At 33.7% G+C, this 17,949-nt stretch overlaps 3 protein-coding genes and 1 non-coding gene across 5 annotated transcripts in view; 2 read left to right on the plus strand and 2 right to left on the minus strand.

The window, feature by feature from the left end:
* Positions 1–1,483, plus strand: part of LOC115887425 — a 300,519-nt gene extending 299,036 nt beyond the window's left edge. For both annotated transcript variants that reach the window (XM_030906842.1, XM_030906843.1), the window contains exon 10: positions 55–1,483. In XM_030906842.1, the coding sequence (XP_030762702.1) occupies positions 55–1,149 (1,095 nt within the window). In that variant the 3' untranslated portion in view covers positions 1,150–1,483. The remainder of the gene's footprint in view (positions 1–54) is intronic.
* Positions 1,484–4,625: 3,142 nt separating this feature from the next.
* LOC115887428 lies at positions 4,626–12,634 on the minus strand. Its single transcript, XM_030906847.1, has 7 exons — positions 12,457–12,634; positions 11,099–11,179; positions 10,843–11,044; positions 8,616–8,841; positions 8,345–8,563; positions 8,163–8,293; positions 4,626–5,177 (listed from the first exon to the last, which is right to left on the minus strand). The coding sequence occupies exons 1-7, from the start codon at positions 12,622–12,624 to the stop codon at positions 4,978–4,980; spliced, it is 1,227 nt and encodes a 408-aa protein (XP_030762707.1). The 5' UTR covers positions 12,625–12,634; the 3' UTR covers positions 4,626–4,977.
* Positions 12,635–12,821: 187 nt separating this feature from the next.
* Trnaf-gaa lies at positions 12,822–12,894 on the minus strand. Its single transcript has one exon. It is a non-coding gene; the product is annotated as a tRNA-Phe (tRNA).
* Positions 12,895–13,369: 475 nt separating this feature from the next.
* LOC115887423 (peroxisomal acyl-coenzyme A oxidase 3) overlaps positions 13,370–17,949 on the plus strand; it is a 54,502-nt gene continuing 49,922 nt past the window's right edge. Inside the window, exon 1 of the mRNA XM_030906839.1 lies at positions 13,370–13,387. The gene's annotated coding sequence lies outside the window, so the exon portion shown is untranslated. The remainder of the gene's footprint in view (positions 13,388–17,949) is intronic.

Genomic DNA, 17,949 nt, shown 5'->3' on the forward strand with positions numbered 1-17,949 from the left:
GGTTTATCAATTTAAGTTTGAACCAAACCGTTTCAATTTCTTTATTACTTTTAGGAAGTGCAGTCATTAAGAGCTGTACTTGAATTAAAACAAACAGAAGTAGCAGATCTAAGGAAGTCCCTAGGACAAGCCAATCATAAATTAGATATATTAATTAATGCAGAGGAGAAAGCTTTAGCACTTCATGCCAGATGCGAAGATCTCCAGCATCAACTGCAAAGAAAATCCGAATACGAACAGAACTTGATCCAAGAGAATCAAAAACTACAAGAATCCTTTAAAGAGGAGATAAACCAGAAGAGGCGCCTTAGTCAGTATAACGAGGAATTACAGTGGAAATTGCGGCAAAATAAAGACGTTATTACGAAAGTTATCGAACAAGCGGAAGAGACGGTGTTCAATAGATCGAACGTATTTAGCTCTAGTTTCAGTGAAAAACATAGTGCGGTGGCTAAAGCAAATTTAGAGCGCACCTTATCGTTTCGCGAAAAATCGCTCTCGAACAAAAGTAACGCTAGTTTAGACACGTCTTTAAGGAGTCGAAAATCCAAACCCTCTCTAGAAACGGAAATGGAAGATCTGTCACCTCCGTCGTCTCCTAAAGTTAAAGGTGTGGTGGAGAAATCAGACTCGGTAAGTTACGTACTGGATTTGGACGAAAGTCCCGACGTCGTAGCTTCTCGTATTGTCAGAAGAAGCTTCAGGAACACCACTCCACCGAAAAATACACCTACAAAGTCGCCTTCGAACAAGCGTCCTCGAATGCGTAATCCTCTATCCACGAGTGCGTCTTCTAGTTCTATCATCACTTCCAACAGAGAGGAATGTGATCGACCGAAATCTGCATCGAGTAGGAACGGCAATTCAGACGACGACGTCTTCATGTGGAATAATACGGCACAAAGCACACCCGTTACCTATGATGAAGACAAGAGACCCGACAGTCGACTGTCAACTAGTCCAGGCATCAAATTAGATGACGATTTGGATGAGGACCACGAGGTCGACTTGGAGTTGCCCGCACTGCCTAGCGAAATGGATAAGAGAAATGGCATTTTGGCGTTGCCTAGTCCGAAACACTTGGCTGGCGATGCCAACGTTTCCGATAGTAATTCTGAAGATGAGAGTACAAGCTCTTCTCAGCTGTGAAGCGACCGCTGCCGCTGGTTGGTTTGAAAGAATTTATGCGATATATTGAGAAGTTTACGGTTTAGTTGTAGTTTGATTTGGGTAAAATCTCTATAAAAATGTTTTCAGTCGAAACAAGAGCTATCTCAAATACATAGTTAGAGAGGGCAGCTAAAACTTTATAAAAGTATCGTTATAGAGAAGTATTATTTAAAATGTCAACAAACAAAAATGGTCATAATTATTTTAATATTTAGTAGCAGTCAAATAATGAGATTTTCTATGTGATTTTGGTATGTTTAAACACTGAACGGTTTCATTTTTTTTAATATATTAAATTGACTCTAACTTTTAATTACAGTGTTTACAATTGCATATATGTATAATTTACGACTTTTTCTTCGGTATTATACACATATTATATAATTTGTTTAGAAATCTACAATGGTCTATTTTTTTTTTTAATATCGGGAAACTAGTCTTTTCAGCCATTTTGGTTTTCCTGGAATGAGTGGATACTTTTTAGTATATTTGTTATGGCTAAAATGGATACTTGGCTAGTTTTAAAACTAGCCAGCTATTTTGCAAACTAACTAAAAGCGCTGTTTTTTGAAAGAATAGGCTGATTCTTCTTGCAAAATAGCAGACAAACTCAGCTAGTTTATATTTTAGCTGGTTAGTATGCAAACTATTATTTAAAAATCTGGATAGGATTGGAATTTTACATCAGTTTACTAAAATAGCTGCTAGTTTACATACTTCCCAGATAGTTCACAAAGTTTATTTTAATTGTTTTTGTTTGTTAATGTACAGTGTTAGAATGGATAGGAAAATATGATAAAATAATAAATTTAATTTTCATTTAAAAAATTATTTATAAAAAATAAATTTTAACAAATTTTAAACACAAACTGTATAGTACATAACTACTGAAAAAGTAGGTTCGAACAGTCAAAAGAAATAAAATAAGATAAAATGAGAATAGTAGAAAATATGAGAGATAAGTTATTATTATTTATACAGACAAAATAAAATAAGTGAAAGGGTTTAATAATAAGTTTTAAACCTGTAAATATTTTCAGGATTTGGATTTATTTTACTGCATAATTTCAATACGAATAGACAAGTACATTGCCGTTGAATAAATATGTACATTGCAAATACTAAAATTATTATAAACAACTACTAAACTGAAAACTAAATTTTTATCCAATTTTAACGTATTGCTCATTTGCAAATGTATATTTATTTTTTTATTTGGCTGTTTGAATGCTCCCATAGCCTCCCATATTAGAACTAATCATTTCTTCTTTTTTTATTTTATTTTTTTTTATTTTATTTTGCTACTTGAACCGAACTTAAGTTGACAAAATCACATAAATACGCGTACAAACACAGAAACACTAGTAAGATCTTCAACTTGAGGAATATATAGGCTCTAATCTCACTCTTAAATTGCAAGGATTTTAGTTCGTAAACTAGCCAAGAATCTTGCTATTTTGGGTGACTAAAACTAATGGAGTTATCATATTAACCAAAATTATAAATGCTTTTTAATTATACAAACTAACTAAAATAACTGGTTAATATGAAAACAAAAATATAAAATTATGATAATACCAATATACAGGGTGGACCGAACTGTATTCCGGAAACATCGGCAGCATACTCTGCAGATAAAAATAAGTAAAAAAGTTCGTATAAATGTATGTCCTAAAATACTTAGTTTCGGAGATACAGGGTGTAGAAGTTTCATTTTTATTTCGATCTTTCCTAAATAATTTCTGAAGTAACGTCAATATTTGGATGAAAATTGGTGTCTGGGAGTTTTTTGGTATGAGAAATTTGATTTCGATGTCAATATGACTTCTACCCGTAGGGGGCGTCACCTACATGTGTTTTAACTGTTTTGAAGAGTAATAACTTTTCGTCCGTCCCTGTATAAAACTACTGAGTAAAAAATTATACATTTCCGTGATTTTTTTACGTAAAAAATGCCCCTCGGTGAAAATCGCTACGAGCAACCGTTCTCAAGATTAGAATGCAAGTAGTCAATACATGTTCATTATTGACAAAAAATAAATGTTGAATAGATAGTTATTTTACTGAAATGATAAATTGAGGCACTTTTTATTTTTTTAAATTAATCATAAATTTTTCTTCAAAAAAATGTTGGAAAAACAGTTTCTGTTGAACTTTTGGCACAAAATCATTTCAAATTTATGATTGCAGTCTAATAACTATTTAGTCAACATGTTTAATTTATGTGAATGATGACAGGTATTGATAAGTTAGATTCCAAATATCTCGAGAACTATTACTCGTACCGATTTCTACTAAGAGATCTTTTTTGCGTAAAAAACGTCGTAAATGCATATTTTTTTACTCAGTAGTTTTATACAGGTACGGACGATAAGTTATTACTCTTCAAACCAGTTAAAACACATGTAGGTAGCGCCCTCTAGCAGTAGGAGTCATAGTGACATCAAAATCAAATTTCTCATGTCAAAAAACTCCTAGACATCAATTTTCATCCAAATATTGAAGTTACTTCAGAAATTATTTGGAAAAAATCGAAATAAAAATGAAACTTCCACACCCTGTATCTCGGAAACTAAGCATTTTACGACATACATTTATACGAACTTTTTTACTTATTTTTATGTGCAGAATATGCTGCCGAAGTTTCCGGAATACAGTTCGGACCACCCTGTATAGTTTGTAAACTAACCAACTAGTTTGTAAAGTAGCCGTAAGCTGCCTGCTATTTTGCAAAAATGGGCGGATTCCTTCAAAATAACAGCGCTTTTAGTTAGTTTGCAAAATAGCTGGCTAGTTTTAAAATTAGCCAAGTATCCAATTTAGCCGTAACATATCTATATAATATATCGATTCAATGTTAAGTAGTAGTTTTAGTATCCGACATGGGTTTAATTTTAATTAAAAATCTACGTAGATGCCTCCATAATAACTGATTGTCGTACGACTTGAAACAGCATGCTTCAACCGTTAAATTCTGGTTTACTCAGATACAAAAATTAACAAATATTTGAAAATAGTTGTAGATAATAAATGCAACACGTGCTTGATACAGCTCTTGTTCTTTAGAGGCATATTAATAATTTTCCAAATGTTGGCACGTTGACATTCTTGACGTCTGTTGATTCTGGACAATAACACATTGATGTGACCTTTTTACGATGTTAAAGGCATAGCCGTTAATAACGTAGCTACTCGGACGCAAATTTTAAGAGAGGACGATTTCACTTTTAGCTATTCAATTTATCGATCTGATTTATTTTTATTTAGATAACACACCCGTTTAGGATACTTAACTTAAGACTTGAAACTGCAACAACTCTTTGTAATCAAAACGAATTGTATAATAAAGCTCTTCAGAGTCGTTATTCGAAAATTAGAAATTTTAATATGGACATCTTGTTACTCAAGTTAAATGAACTTTCATGAAATTTATCAATAGTTTAATAAAAGTAATCCTATGTAAATAGACTTTATTTTTCTTTTTCTAAACTAATATGTATTTTTTTAATAGGTTGTGATTTAATTTACAGATAAACTTTACTTATTCCCTATTTCAGTATTAGAAGTGTGTGGGATATTAATTAGTACAACATATGCTGCTAACCTGTGAATATTTTTATGTATATGATGTTACTTTGTTTCTTGTTAATTTTGAGTGGTTAATATTTATTAACTTATTAGAATTTGGGGATGTATGTATTCTGAATTGTTAGGACCAAAATAGAGATTCCCACCTTTTTGGTATTTATTGTATAAAAAGTTGCAATCTTAATAAAGTTAATACTTATTACTTAATTAATTGTGTCCTTATTTTATAGTTCCTTTTGATTTTTTTAATACGTTTCGTCCTTCAACGTTCCTGTATATCCATTCTGCAGATCCCCATCCTTTTACTCCATTTATGTCAATGGTACACAACTGCTCGTACACCTTTACTTCACAATCTTTACTAAGATAGAAATAAGGTGAATCTATTATATTGACTTGCATAACATACTCGGTTTTTCCTAAAAAAGACAGAAATACTCTAGTGCTTATATCTAAAGCTTCATTCAGAACCTCGCAATTACTGGTTTCAATTACACTTTATACTTTTTAGTTTACGATCATTCACAATATTTAAAAAACACAATTAAAATTAATAGAATGACCTAGCAACAGCTTGCGTTAGTCAGTTGTACCCATATATTTATATTCTTTAAACTGTGGTTAGAGCCCATAGAGAAAGCCTAATATTTAGTTTATAAAAGAATCAACATTTGATTTGTAACAACAATTTCTTTTGACGGAAGATAATCAAAGGCCAAAATGACATTTCTCGCAAATTTTGAAGTTAATTAGTGGATAAGTTAAAAGTTTGATAACTTTTTCTACTAACTGAAAATATCTACTTAATGTCTACTATCTCTAAATATCTAATTTTGACGTTCTGAGTGCTTACATTGAAATTAACAAAGTTCTACACTAATTGAAACCACTATTTTATTCCACTAATTGCGAGGTTCTGAGTCAAGCTTAAGGCTCTCGTTAAAATCTATAATTTAATACAGCATGATATAAAAGAGTTATTATCAAGTTGCCTTTAAATTTGATGGTGCCAGGACATACAATTGAAGGGTCCAGAGAAAAATTATAAGCGCCAATTTCTTAATTTTGGGGTTTTAAAATATTATAATTAGTTGTTAAATCCTATGATATATGCCTAGTAAAATCTTAAAGCTCTCCCTTAAAATTAAGTAAAATGGTGTTTATCATGTTTTTTTCTTCTGGGCCCTTCAATTGTTATAAGAAATTACGTTACATATTTAACTATTAATGTCAAAATTCGCCTGATCAAAAACTTATTCATCTTTTATATATTTATAGTTTCTGGAACTTTTTAAAGAAATAATCTAGTTAAAAACAACCAAAACCTATTCAGAGATTGAGATTCACAAAAAGTGTTGAGTTGCAATAATAACTATTGTCAATCAGAACTGCAAGCTCACACAAAACTTCACTTCTGCAAGCTCACAGAAGTCTTTTTTATTTAAATCATTTTAATAACTCAAGTCATTTAGGTAAGTCCAAAGTCATTTTTCGAAAGATGACGTAAGACATTTTTTAAAACGATTTGTGATTTAAATCTTTACTCCGAAATAGAAAAAGATTTAGATCTTTTTAGAAAACACTTAAATTAGATATATTTTTGTGATAAATTTTTAACAGCAGCATTTCTTTATGATTTCTTTTTAAACTGTTTGACTAGGCAGCAGCCAGACAGCAGATAAAAACAATACTCAATATATTCTAGTGAATCCCCGACTAATGAAAGAAATTGATCACGAATATATTGAAGAGTACCGTAAACTTAAACTCCTTCAGCCCTTAGCTTATGCCATCGACATATTACATAGTCACATGTCTGTGACATAGTCATCAAAACATATCAGAACTTTTTAATCGTCATGTATTCTATGATAGCTAAACTGTAATTTAAAATACTGCAAATCTGTTAAATTTTATAAAAATGTGTTTGTAGTTATTCTGAAAATGCACCGTTTTATTTTATATAGCATTAGTATCATGGTCTCATTTATTATTAATTGTCATTTAATTGTCATTTCTAAAATCAAAATGATTTAAATTTAAATCATTTTGATTTTAGAAATGACTTAATAGACGGAGAGCTGGCTACATAAAAAAAACCTTATCATCGTTACATGGCTAATTTTTTGTGTGAAGTATCCTTTTGTGTAGCTATTATGAAATAGTCATGTCTGCCAGCGCGATCCCGGGGCTTAAAGCGTGGGCGGCCAATCGAAAGGGTGAAATTTTGACACTAAAAATATTATAAGGTACACGTGTTATAACTGAGAAAATAGCTTTTATTTATTATTAAGAAACGTGTAAAACTGTTGACAGACATTTTTCTCGTGGCTAAAATGCCGGCAGACAACCCGAAAGAGGCATGGAATTTGACAAAAAAAATCATGGCATACACGCATGTTGATTGGTGGAATGTCATGTTTATTTATTTAAAAAGCCGTATACAAAAGGACAGACAAAAAATCGTGGCTCAATCAACGGTAGACAGTTGTAAAAAACGCGATGTTACTCTACACGGTGAATTTTGAATAAGTGCAAATATTTTCATAGCTTGGAGATCTCGATAAAACAAACATATTTTCTTTTTCTATATATTTATAATATAATCGTATACATGATTTATCTATACTTAATTGGATGAAGCGCCGAGCGTTCTGAAAGGGCTAGAGTAATATCGCGCTTTTGTGATAACTGTCTGCAACTGATTTAGCCACGATATTTTTGTCTGCCCTTTTGCATACGGCTTTTAAAATTAATAAATATGACATTCCACCAATCGGCATGCATGTATGCCATATTTATTTTTTATTTTTCAAATTACATTTTTTAATAATTTTTGGGATTTAAAATTTCATGCCTCTTTCGCGTTGTCTGTCGGCATTTTAGCGACCAGAAAAATGCCTGCCAACAATTTTCCACGTTTCTTAAAAATAAATAAAAGCTATTTTCGCAATTATAACTCGTGTACCTTATAATTGCTCTATTGTGATAAATATGTGGTCGAATAGTACCTTATAATATTTTTAGTGTCAAAATTTCACCCTTTCGATTTTCCGCCCCCGCTTTAAGCCCCGGGATCGCGCTGGCAGACATGACTATTTCATAATAGCTACACAAAAGGATACTTCACACAAAAAATTAGCCATGTAACGATGATAAGGTTTTTTATGTAGCCAGCTCTTAGACTATAAGATTTAAGTCTGTTTGAAACTGACTTGTTGCAGCTCTGTTGTCAATAATTAATATTTCAAGGATTGAAATTATTAAAATATTTTATAGCTTCATAGCAAATATTATTAGGAAAGGAACTAGGAAATTTAACATGAATATACCAAAGTTAAGAAATGACGTGAATATACGATGATATATTGGTAGCTTCTCACTTTGGCTACTCCACTACTTACCCGCTTTAAAAGTAAAGGCATAATCTTTTGGAGGAGTACCTAGTTCACCAAACTGATATAATTCCAAATTACTACTCCTTATATTGTATATTTTTTTGTCCACTGCGTTGTACATGTATCCTATTTTTATTCTTAAAATATTAGAGTAAATATTTATATATCGACCTTCAACTCTATTTTACCTTGAAAGATATGAAGGCATGCATAAAGTTCCAATGGTCAAGTGGTCACCATTTTCAGTTGAAAGAAAGTGTATACCATATCTTTTAAAGTGTCCCCAGTCCCTATTTTTTGCAATGCTGTGATCTCTCAGACTATCAAACACTGTTTCATGTACCTTACCATCAATTGATATTTTAGCCTTTACTATGCCGTACTGTTCATAATGAGTCTGATGATGCCTGAAATAATATCACTATATTCAAAATAAAATTATTTTTTTTCGGTGCTCACTCTTTAGCATTATCGAAATACCCTCTTGACCACTTTTCATAGGCTAAGGATCTTGCCATCTCCCAAGGATCTAAATCCCTATCCATATTGTAAATAGGTTTGTTTGAAGTAAATTGGGCAGTAATCTTTACATTATGCAATTTGGTAATGTCATTAAATTCCTTCAATTGGCCATTATATTCTATAGTCCATTCTTTCATCGGTATACGGGGCGTTATTTTGATGCCTAAAATACATTTCAAGATGTAGATTGGATATACAGGATGGCCCATTAGTGCCAGGAAGTCCAATATCGTAATATCGTCGTCGTTATTGTAAAAAAAGTTTTATACAGATATTGTACAAATATTTCGTTGTATACAGCGTCTCACAAAAAAGTTGGTGATAAAGTTTTAAGCTTTTTTAAGCTGCATCTCCCATTTTTTGTAGATAATTAGATTCAGCATATTTTGTATTTAATGCGTTTCTTGCAGTATTTTTATATTATGTATATTATATTTTGTTTTATAATTATGTAAAATGTCAGACAAAGATTAGGATCAATCGGGGTAAATGAAAACGATTTTTGCAAACTTTATTTTAAAATTATCTAGATAAGGTATAGGAAAAACCTGCGGTCCGGATGAACTACGTGTTGAGATGCTCAAATTGATAAATCAAGAAAACATCCCTGTGTTAACTAGACTGATAATCTCTTTGACTATATAACTTTTACGTTAACCCAAATCTATAAAAGCATTGAGATCCCACAAGATTGGCTAAAGTCAATTTTTGTTCCTATTCCAGAAAATAACGCCGCAAAAAATGCGAACACTTCAGGTTAATAAGCCTAATGAGCCATGTTTTAAAAATACTACTTAAAATAATTCAACACAGAATATTCAAAAAATGTGAAATTGATTTAGATGATGGCCAATTTAGCTTTCGAGAAGGAATGGAGTCCAGGGAAGCAATGTTTGGCCTGTCTGTTCTCTTACAGAAATGTAGAGACCAACAAGCAAGAAAAAGATCTAGACAAAACCGATATCCAAATCTTAAAAAAACTATATCAGAATCAGACAGCATATACATAAGGTTAGGGCAAGACAAAACAGACGAAATACCAGTACGACGTGGAGTTCGTCAAGGATGTGTGCTGTCTCCCTTATTGCTTAAAATATACTCGAGATATATATTCGATTAGGCCCTACAAGATAAAGGCATTGACAAAAAATAAATGGCGTCCCAATTAACAACCTTATGCAGACGACACTGCGATTATCGCTGACAACCCTGGGGTTCCTCAAGAACTTCTAGACGACCTAGTTCGGGAATGAGATCCATTGGGCCTTAAAATAAACATGGCAAAAACCAAGATAATGGTCGTTAGTAGTAGAAATATTCCATCATCCAACATACAAGTATTCCTATACGGACAATGCGGAGACACGGTAAATAAGTTCAAATCCTAGCTAACATAGGACCTTAACCCCGAATTTACATCGCGTATGGAACAGGCTAGATCAATGTTTAACAAAATGAGCAGCCTATTATGTAACCGATCACTCAACATCAACTTACGTCTGCGTTTTGTTCATTGTTATGTATTATGTATACTCATTACTCTTATACGGCTGTGAGACATGGACGCTTAAAGTGAACACCATGAGACGGTTGGAAGCTTTTGAAATGTGAATCTACAGAAGACCCTTGAAAATACCCTGGGCAGATCATGTACGCAATAAAGGGGTTCTTGGAAGGCTTAACAAGGACAGGGAAATACTGACAAATATAAAAAATCGAAAGACCTGGGCCATGCCATGCGCGATAAGCAGGCAAAGCCAGGGCAAAGCTTCTGAAGTTAATTATCGAAGGAAAGGTAGAAGGCAGGAAGTTCACTCTTGGTTGAAAAACTTACGAGATTGGACTGGACTGAACCCACACGAACTATTTCGAGCTGCACAGGCTAGACAGTGTTTAGCAGTGATTGTTGCCAACCTTCATTAGAAGATGGTACTATAAGAAGAAGATAAGGTATAAAGAAAATAATTTTAAGTTTTCCTATGAATGGTGGTTCTTTCTCACTTTGGTATGTGAAAATATACATAAAAAAATATGACAATTTTTGTTGAAGTAGAGATAAGGGTTGTTTTAATGTGTTTCTATTTACCCCAGTGTTTTTAACACATCACGACCACATGGAACAAACTAAACTTTTTATTCTTTCATTTAAAATATTAATACCCACCTTCAGCTTCATAACTCTCTTCTTCACCAGTATTAAACAGAGCTGTATCTGGAATCTTTGGTGATTCTAGAACACCTAAATCTAATGAATTAAGTTTTAATAAAATGAATCCATCTACGAGTCTATTGCTACGTCTGGCTATTCCCACAATAAAATAGTCCCCATCCTTGTTAGCATTGCAGAAAAATACAGCATCCACTGCCTGAAAGATTCTTATTATACAACAAAAAGACTAAAAGTTGGTTGGTATTCATACTTTCGAAGTGGGTGCAAGTTTCTGAGGTCTGTCCAAATTATTCAAGTATTCCTGACTGAGTGGAAATATTTTATATTTTATCTGAAAATTAATTATACGTGTAAACATTAATTTTGAAATATCAAATTCTGTAATCAAACGAAAACTAAATCTTTCAAGCTTTCAAAAAGGGAAACTTTTCCTTTTCTATTACTTCGGTGTCTTGAACTCAATTTTTATCAAAAACATGATGGTAAAAACCGCACATCGATATCTGTTACCGTTCTTGACTTATGGAGTGTTTGTCAAAAATGTACATTTTTAACATATCGCTGTAACTTTTGTTATGGAAAATATTATGTTTTAATGGAAACATTTCTAAAGCATATTTTTACGTAGAATTTAACGGTTTGTGCTCGATGGATAGCTGAGTGTCGGGTTGGTTTCCATCTTGTTGGGGACCGACCTCTACATCTTTTTTCTTGGACATCACCAGTTATAATAATGTTTTCCATGTTGTCCGTAGGTCTTCGAGCAATGTGTCTGTCGCACCCACTTAGTGTAATTGTCCGTTTCATGAAATGGATATCCACTTCGCGAACTGGTTAGGTTAGGTTAGGTTTCAGTTCGCGAAGTGGATATCCATTTCATGAAACGGACAATTACACTAAGTGGCTGCGACATGTCCAAAGTACTGGGGGATACTTTTCACTTTTCAGACAGATAACCGACAGTCGGGTGCTTATGTTGAGCTCATTCAAATATATGTATAATCTAATCTAAATTGTTATAAAATTCTGCATCTTCCATTGTAAATATTCTTTTCGTTTTAATTGCTGCTGACAGCTTCCGGTAAGCATTATTATTTGTTTTCTGCATTACGGCCGGCGCCGTTCAAAGCCTATATATAGTTATTCATAGGCGAATTTTTAAAAACTGTGTATCTCAAAGAGTCAAGTATGCTATATTTTAAAAAAGGTATTTTGAAGTTATTTTGAGCGAATTAAAAATATACAGGGTGTCCCATATAAAAAATCAATTTTTCTGTTGATAACTCCTACATTATTAATTTTAAAAATATATACTTAAACCATTAAATTCTACACGTAAAAAGGTACTTTTCATAAAAATACAATATTTTCTATAGCAAAAAAGTTACAGCAATGTATATGTTAAAAATGCACATTTTTGAAAAACACCCTATAACTCCAAAACGGTAACAGATATCAATGTGCGGTTTTTACCATCATGTTTTTGATGAAAATTGAGCTCCAGACACCGATATCAGTTCTCGTCTATCTTCTATAGAAAAGGATGATTCTCTTTAAAAGTGTCCAATTTGGCCCACCCTGTACTTAGGGCAACTTATACATATTTACCTTTCTCAAACACAAACACATAAACATTAAAAAAACTTTAAACCAATAAAATCCATTTGCCCTCTGATAAACACCAAAAATAGGACCAGGTTTCTTATCAATTAGTTTAACAACCGCCAAAATCAACGATGTAATCACGAAAACACAAACACTTACGCATGACAACATTATGTTTAATGCAGCTAGAAGGTAATAAAAAGGTCCTTTTAAATTATCTCTGTTATCTGTAGCATTTTAAAATTTATCAAACAGTCTGTCGTACTTTGGTCCAAAAATTGGATAAGATACCTATTACTGGAAATAAATTATTAAAAATATATTTTTACAATTAAATATTTTTACAATTAAAAAAAAAGAAAAAGTTTTGCCGAAACCCGGGATCGAACCAGGGACCTTTAGATCTTCAGTCTAACGCTCTCCCAACTGAGCTATTTCGGCGAATAGAAAAATAAGACGATAACTTGTATATTACGAACTATTCATTTAATAATAATAGAAATTAATTTAAACAGTAAAATAAGAATTTATAAAATGTCTGTAGGTCTAGTCTAATTAAAAAACTAACGACAATTCTAATAAACTTAGTGTATAAACGGATTGTTTCATAAATAAAGCACACAAATGTCAGCAATTCTGCGTTCTTCACCTAACTTCAAGGTAGGTAGTCTGAAGGTAGTGGATCAAAACATCCAAATAATTCATTTTTTTTCTATTCACAATTGTCCCTTGTCCCTAATTTTCTAAATTTATCACGATTTTTACTTTCTTATTAGTAGATTAAATATGAGTATCACATCATATTCACATACAATTCTAAAATCGTTGACCAAACAATTCTTTGGAATAATAGGTACAGAAAATTATTGATTAGGTAGAAAACACCTGGATTTTTGAAGGTCAGACAGTAACATGAAATGAACATGTTTATTCGGTAAGTAGGTTATTATTATATTTTTGATTAAACATCTATTAAATAGTGTTATTTAATAATTAATTTAGTATCTATTTTAGCTAAATTATTTTTATAATCCTATTGACAATGGTAGTCGAAAAAATATAGGTGTTTAATTTGTAATTGTACCAAAATTAATATATCGTGGGCGTACAGCGAAAATCCACTAAGTCACATTTTTGGTTGAATTGGATTAAACACACCACTATGGTCCAGTTTTTCACGGTCTTTAACATGAAAAACCCATTAAGTCCAATTTCGGCATCCTTATATTATATTATAAGGATGATATATTATATTATAAGGATGCCGAAATTGGACTTAATGGGTTTTTCATGCTAAAGACCGTGAAAGGACATAGTGGTGTATTATATTATAAGGATGATATATTTTATTATAAGGATGCCGAAATTGGACTTAATGGGTTTTTCATGTTAAAGACCGTGAAAAACTGGACATAGTGGTGTTTAATCCAATTCAACCAAAAATGTGACTTAGTGGATTTTCGCTGTACGCTCACGATATAAGAGTGCATGGTCCCTAAATAGGTCCATAGCAGCATAGCATAACTAAGACAATTATAAGACAATAAAAATGCTATGTACCTAAAAGGGTTGCTTTTTAGATTTTGCTTATTATAGAGGTAGAAAAAACAGTACATAACTTTTAAATACTATTATTTTCGTTAGGATATTCTTCGTGGAGAACTCCTAACCAAACCAAACCTATTCTGAAAGCAGTTATTCCACTTATTGCTTGTTGGTATCTTCATATTTGCGTTTTTGCATTTTCAATTTTTGAAAAAGTAAAAAAGTCGTTAGGACTGTATGGAGGATGGCCTACCCATCGATGTTTTCTTGCTTTAAAAACTCAATTGTTTTTCGAGCTGTGTGGAATCTTGCATTGTATTGGTGGAGGATCATTCGTCGTCGAGGCCTAATGTCATTTTTCGAAACTCGGCAATTACTTCCGGCATACAAATACAAATAGATATATGCCATCAGCAGTAACAGTTTTTGATCTCGCAGAAGAATTGTTGCTACATACATGACCCGCTTTTGAGATAAATGTCGCCACCATCTTTTTGTAACCATCTTTCGTCGGTTTTTGTTCATTTCGGAGCACCCAAACAGCCGATTAACGTTTATTTTCGGGTTCATAAGAATAAATCCAGGATTCATCACCACTGACAATACTGTATATGCATGGTTTATGAGTTCCCAGCGTTAGGTTTAGAGTTCTTTGACACTAGTGATGGGCAAAACTGTTATAGCTTAAAATAACAGCTTAAAAATAACAGGTTTCTTTATTTTATTGCTAAATATCTGAAAGAGTATGAGGCGGTCATCGCCAGCCTTTGACACCGATTGACTCTTTCTATTCTCCCGCCAACAGATGCGGTATCCAACGAGAAACAACTTTTTTTACAGATGATTCTTCATGTATTTTTTTTATTTGAGGTCTTCGAAATGCCCAATTATGCTTCTGGGTGCTTTTCTTTTAAGCTGTAGGGCATGATCTCGCCAAAATTATCACCGATTATCAGCCTATTATCATTCCGTAGCTGTCTTTGACGCCCTTTTTTTTTTGAATCGTATGGTATATGGAAAACAACATTCTGCAGATTGTAGTAGACTGGCACATGCCGAGAATGAAAATTGACCGTGACTTTGATACTTACAGCAATTTGAGGATAGGGCAGGCGCTTTAAAAATATTATTTGATAATTTTATTTTGAATTTTTACATTTTCCTATTTATATAATATGCATTATATTATTGCAACAATTATATTATTGCTCACAATTATAGGAGGGTTATCCCTAGTAAAAAATAATAAAATTTGATTCAATTAATGTTGAAATAAAATATAAAATTATTCTCTTGGATTAACATGGTCTTTAATTTTAAATAAAGTTTTACACGATGACACAATAAAATTTGCGATAAAGTATCAGTATTATTCCTATAAAACAATCAAATCTCTGAAAACAACATTCGACATGCAAAGATCTCCTAAAATTGAAAATTTTAAATGTTTCACCCTCTTGGTATATATTCCAGAAAATAGCAAATCTATGAATTCAGCGGACCATAAAGCAAGAACCAAATATAGATAGACGAGTAATTGCACACAATACAGAAGTCGACATGTTGTACATGTACGTGTATATATACCGGGTGCGTCTCAAAAGTGGCTCACCCCTATAACTTATTTTTTTTCAGTTAAAAAAACGAGATTTGGTATGTTAGTATATGACATGAATTAGGATTGATTGACGTACTCAATAGTTTTCGATCACTTCTTGTTTCACAGGAAATGACTACAACTTTTAATTTTTAAATGGAACCCTCGGTATTTTTCTACTTTATTCTATAGAAAATGACACTCTGAGTAGAATGTCGAATAAAGTGGAAAAATACCAAGGGTGCTATTTAAAAATAAAAAGTTGTAGTAATTTCCGACGAAACAGGAAGTTACCAAAAAGTTAATTTATGTCATATTCTAACATACCAAATCTTGTTTTTTCATCTAAAAAATAATAGATATAGTGGTAAGCCACTTTTGAGACGCACCCGTAATATTTCGCATTTGTAATATTAATTTTACTTAAAAGTCTATTACGCTGTACTTTCGCTATCAGGGGTCGGGTAAAACGGGTGTGTGGCCGAAGGAAATATAGGTATATTATTGATTGAGATCGTCTATCCTCGGCAGGGGATAACTATCCTTCTTGGTAACATTATTGAGCTGCCGATAATCAACACAGAACCTGGTGGTACCGTCTTTCTTCTTTACTAGTACTACCGGCGATGTCCACGGGCTGTTAGATGGTTCGATGACACCCTCTTCTTTCATTTCTCGACGGATTTTATCAGCTTCTTCACGTTTGGCGAGCGGAAGTCTTCTCGGATTTTGTTTGATTGGTCGTGCATCTCCGGTATCAATTTCATGTTGTACTAAATTGGTACGACTTCTCTGTCCTGCTTCTCCTTTATCAAACACATCTTGATACTTGATTATCAGGTTTCTCAATTTTCTACTATTTTCGGGAGATAATCCCTAACTAACTCCTTCACCATTTTGTCCGGAATTTTTGAAGTCGAAACTTTGGAGGCTTCCACGCTTCGAATGACTGAGGAGACCGAATAACAGTACCCTAAAAGGGTTCCCTTCTTCAAGGATACAGAATAATAATTCGTGTTCGTTACTCTCACCGGTACAGTTTTCTTCGCTCGCAGCAGGGCTTTTCCAACAGCGATCCCTCGTCCTATTTCGCTGTCATGGTTCCTTGGCTCCAACAGAATAATACTCCCATTATTCATTTTATCTTCCAGGCAACCATCCAAAAATATCTCACAGCGCTCAGGGATCGAAACATCTTCTGCTACCCCCACGCGAAGCGTCTCCTCACATTTTCGATGTAGAACCACTTCTTTTTCATTTATTTTCAAAATTCCCTGTTTGAAGTTTAGTTCAAAACCTCTAGTGGTCATAATGTCCATTCCGAGAATAAGTTCATCTTCGATATCTGCTACTAATACTGGATGTTCAAAACTGGTGCTCCCAATAACAAAATTAAGGCTTACTCCTCCATGGACAGCAGCGGAGCCCCCTGTAGCAGTACGTAGTCGCGATTGTGTTGTTTTAACCTTCTTCGATATTTTAAGAATGTCCGGTCTGATGATAGTTTTCGTCGCACCTGTATCCAACAGCATGGTCCGGAACTCTCCATCAACAAAACCATCCACAAAAATGCTGTTGAATTTGTGTTGTAGCGAGGCGACTTGAGCAGTTTTCGTTGGGGCATGTTGGGTACAGGTCGACGTGTGCCCCTTCATTTCGACCCTTAGTAGTTTTCCGACCTCGACGAAGCCGGTTCTTCGTTCTTCTCCTTACAACGGCTTCGCACGTGTCCTACCTGTCCGCAGTTCCAGCAACGAATCGGTCCCTTCTTGCCCATGTACTGGTCCATTACTTTCGGAACAATCCCTTCCACGGATTCGTCGGAACATTCGTCGATGGCCCGTACTCTTCCTAAAGACCGAGAACTTTGTTTCGCAGCCTCGAATTCTAGGGCACGTGCTAAAGCATCCACCAAGTGCGTTGGGTGGGCTAGGAGAAGCGCTTGTCTTGTATCGTTGTCACGTAAGCCGTCGGAGAATGCCTGTACTGCCAACCGCTCCATAACATTCTCGGGCGTATCAGGATACGCAAGGCGAACGAGGCGGGCTACATCGGCTTCAAACTCCTGCAGAGACTCATTTGCCTTTTGAATGCGATTTTTTAGCTGGGAATGATAGACATGTTCCAAATGAGCTTGGCCGTACCTCATTTCTAAATGTCGTACCAATTGCTGATAATCTCCCTGTTCCGATGGTGCCAGTGTCTGCAGGATATCAGTCGCATCTCCTCGCAGTGCGATAGTCAAAGCGGTAGCTTTTTCAGCGATTGTCCAGCCGTTCGCTCTCGCAGCGTCTTCAAATTGGCAAAAATAATTAGCACAAGCGGTTTTTTCGTCAAACTGTGGAGGTTTCATA

The sequence above is a fragment of the Sitophilus oryzae genome, unplaced genomic scaffold, assembly GCF_002938485.1.
Source record: "Sitophilus oryzae breed Bouriz unplaced genomic scaffold, Soryzae_2.0 scaffold_575_pilon_pilon, whole genome shotgun sequence".
NCBI lineage: Eukaryota > Metazoa > Arthropoda > Insecta > Coleoptera > Curculionidae > Sitophilus > Sitophilus oryzae.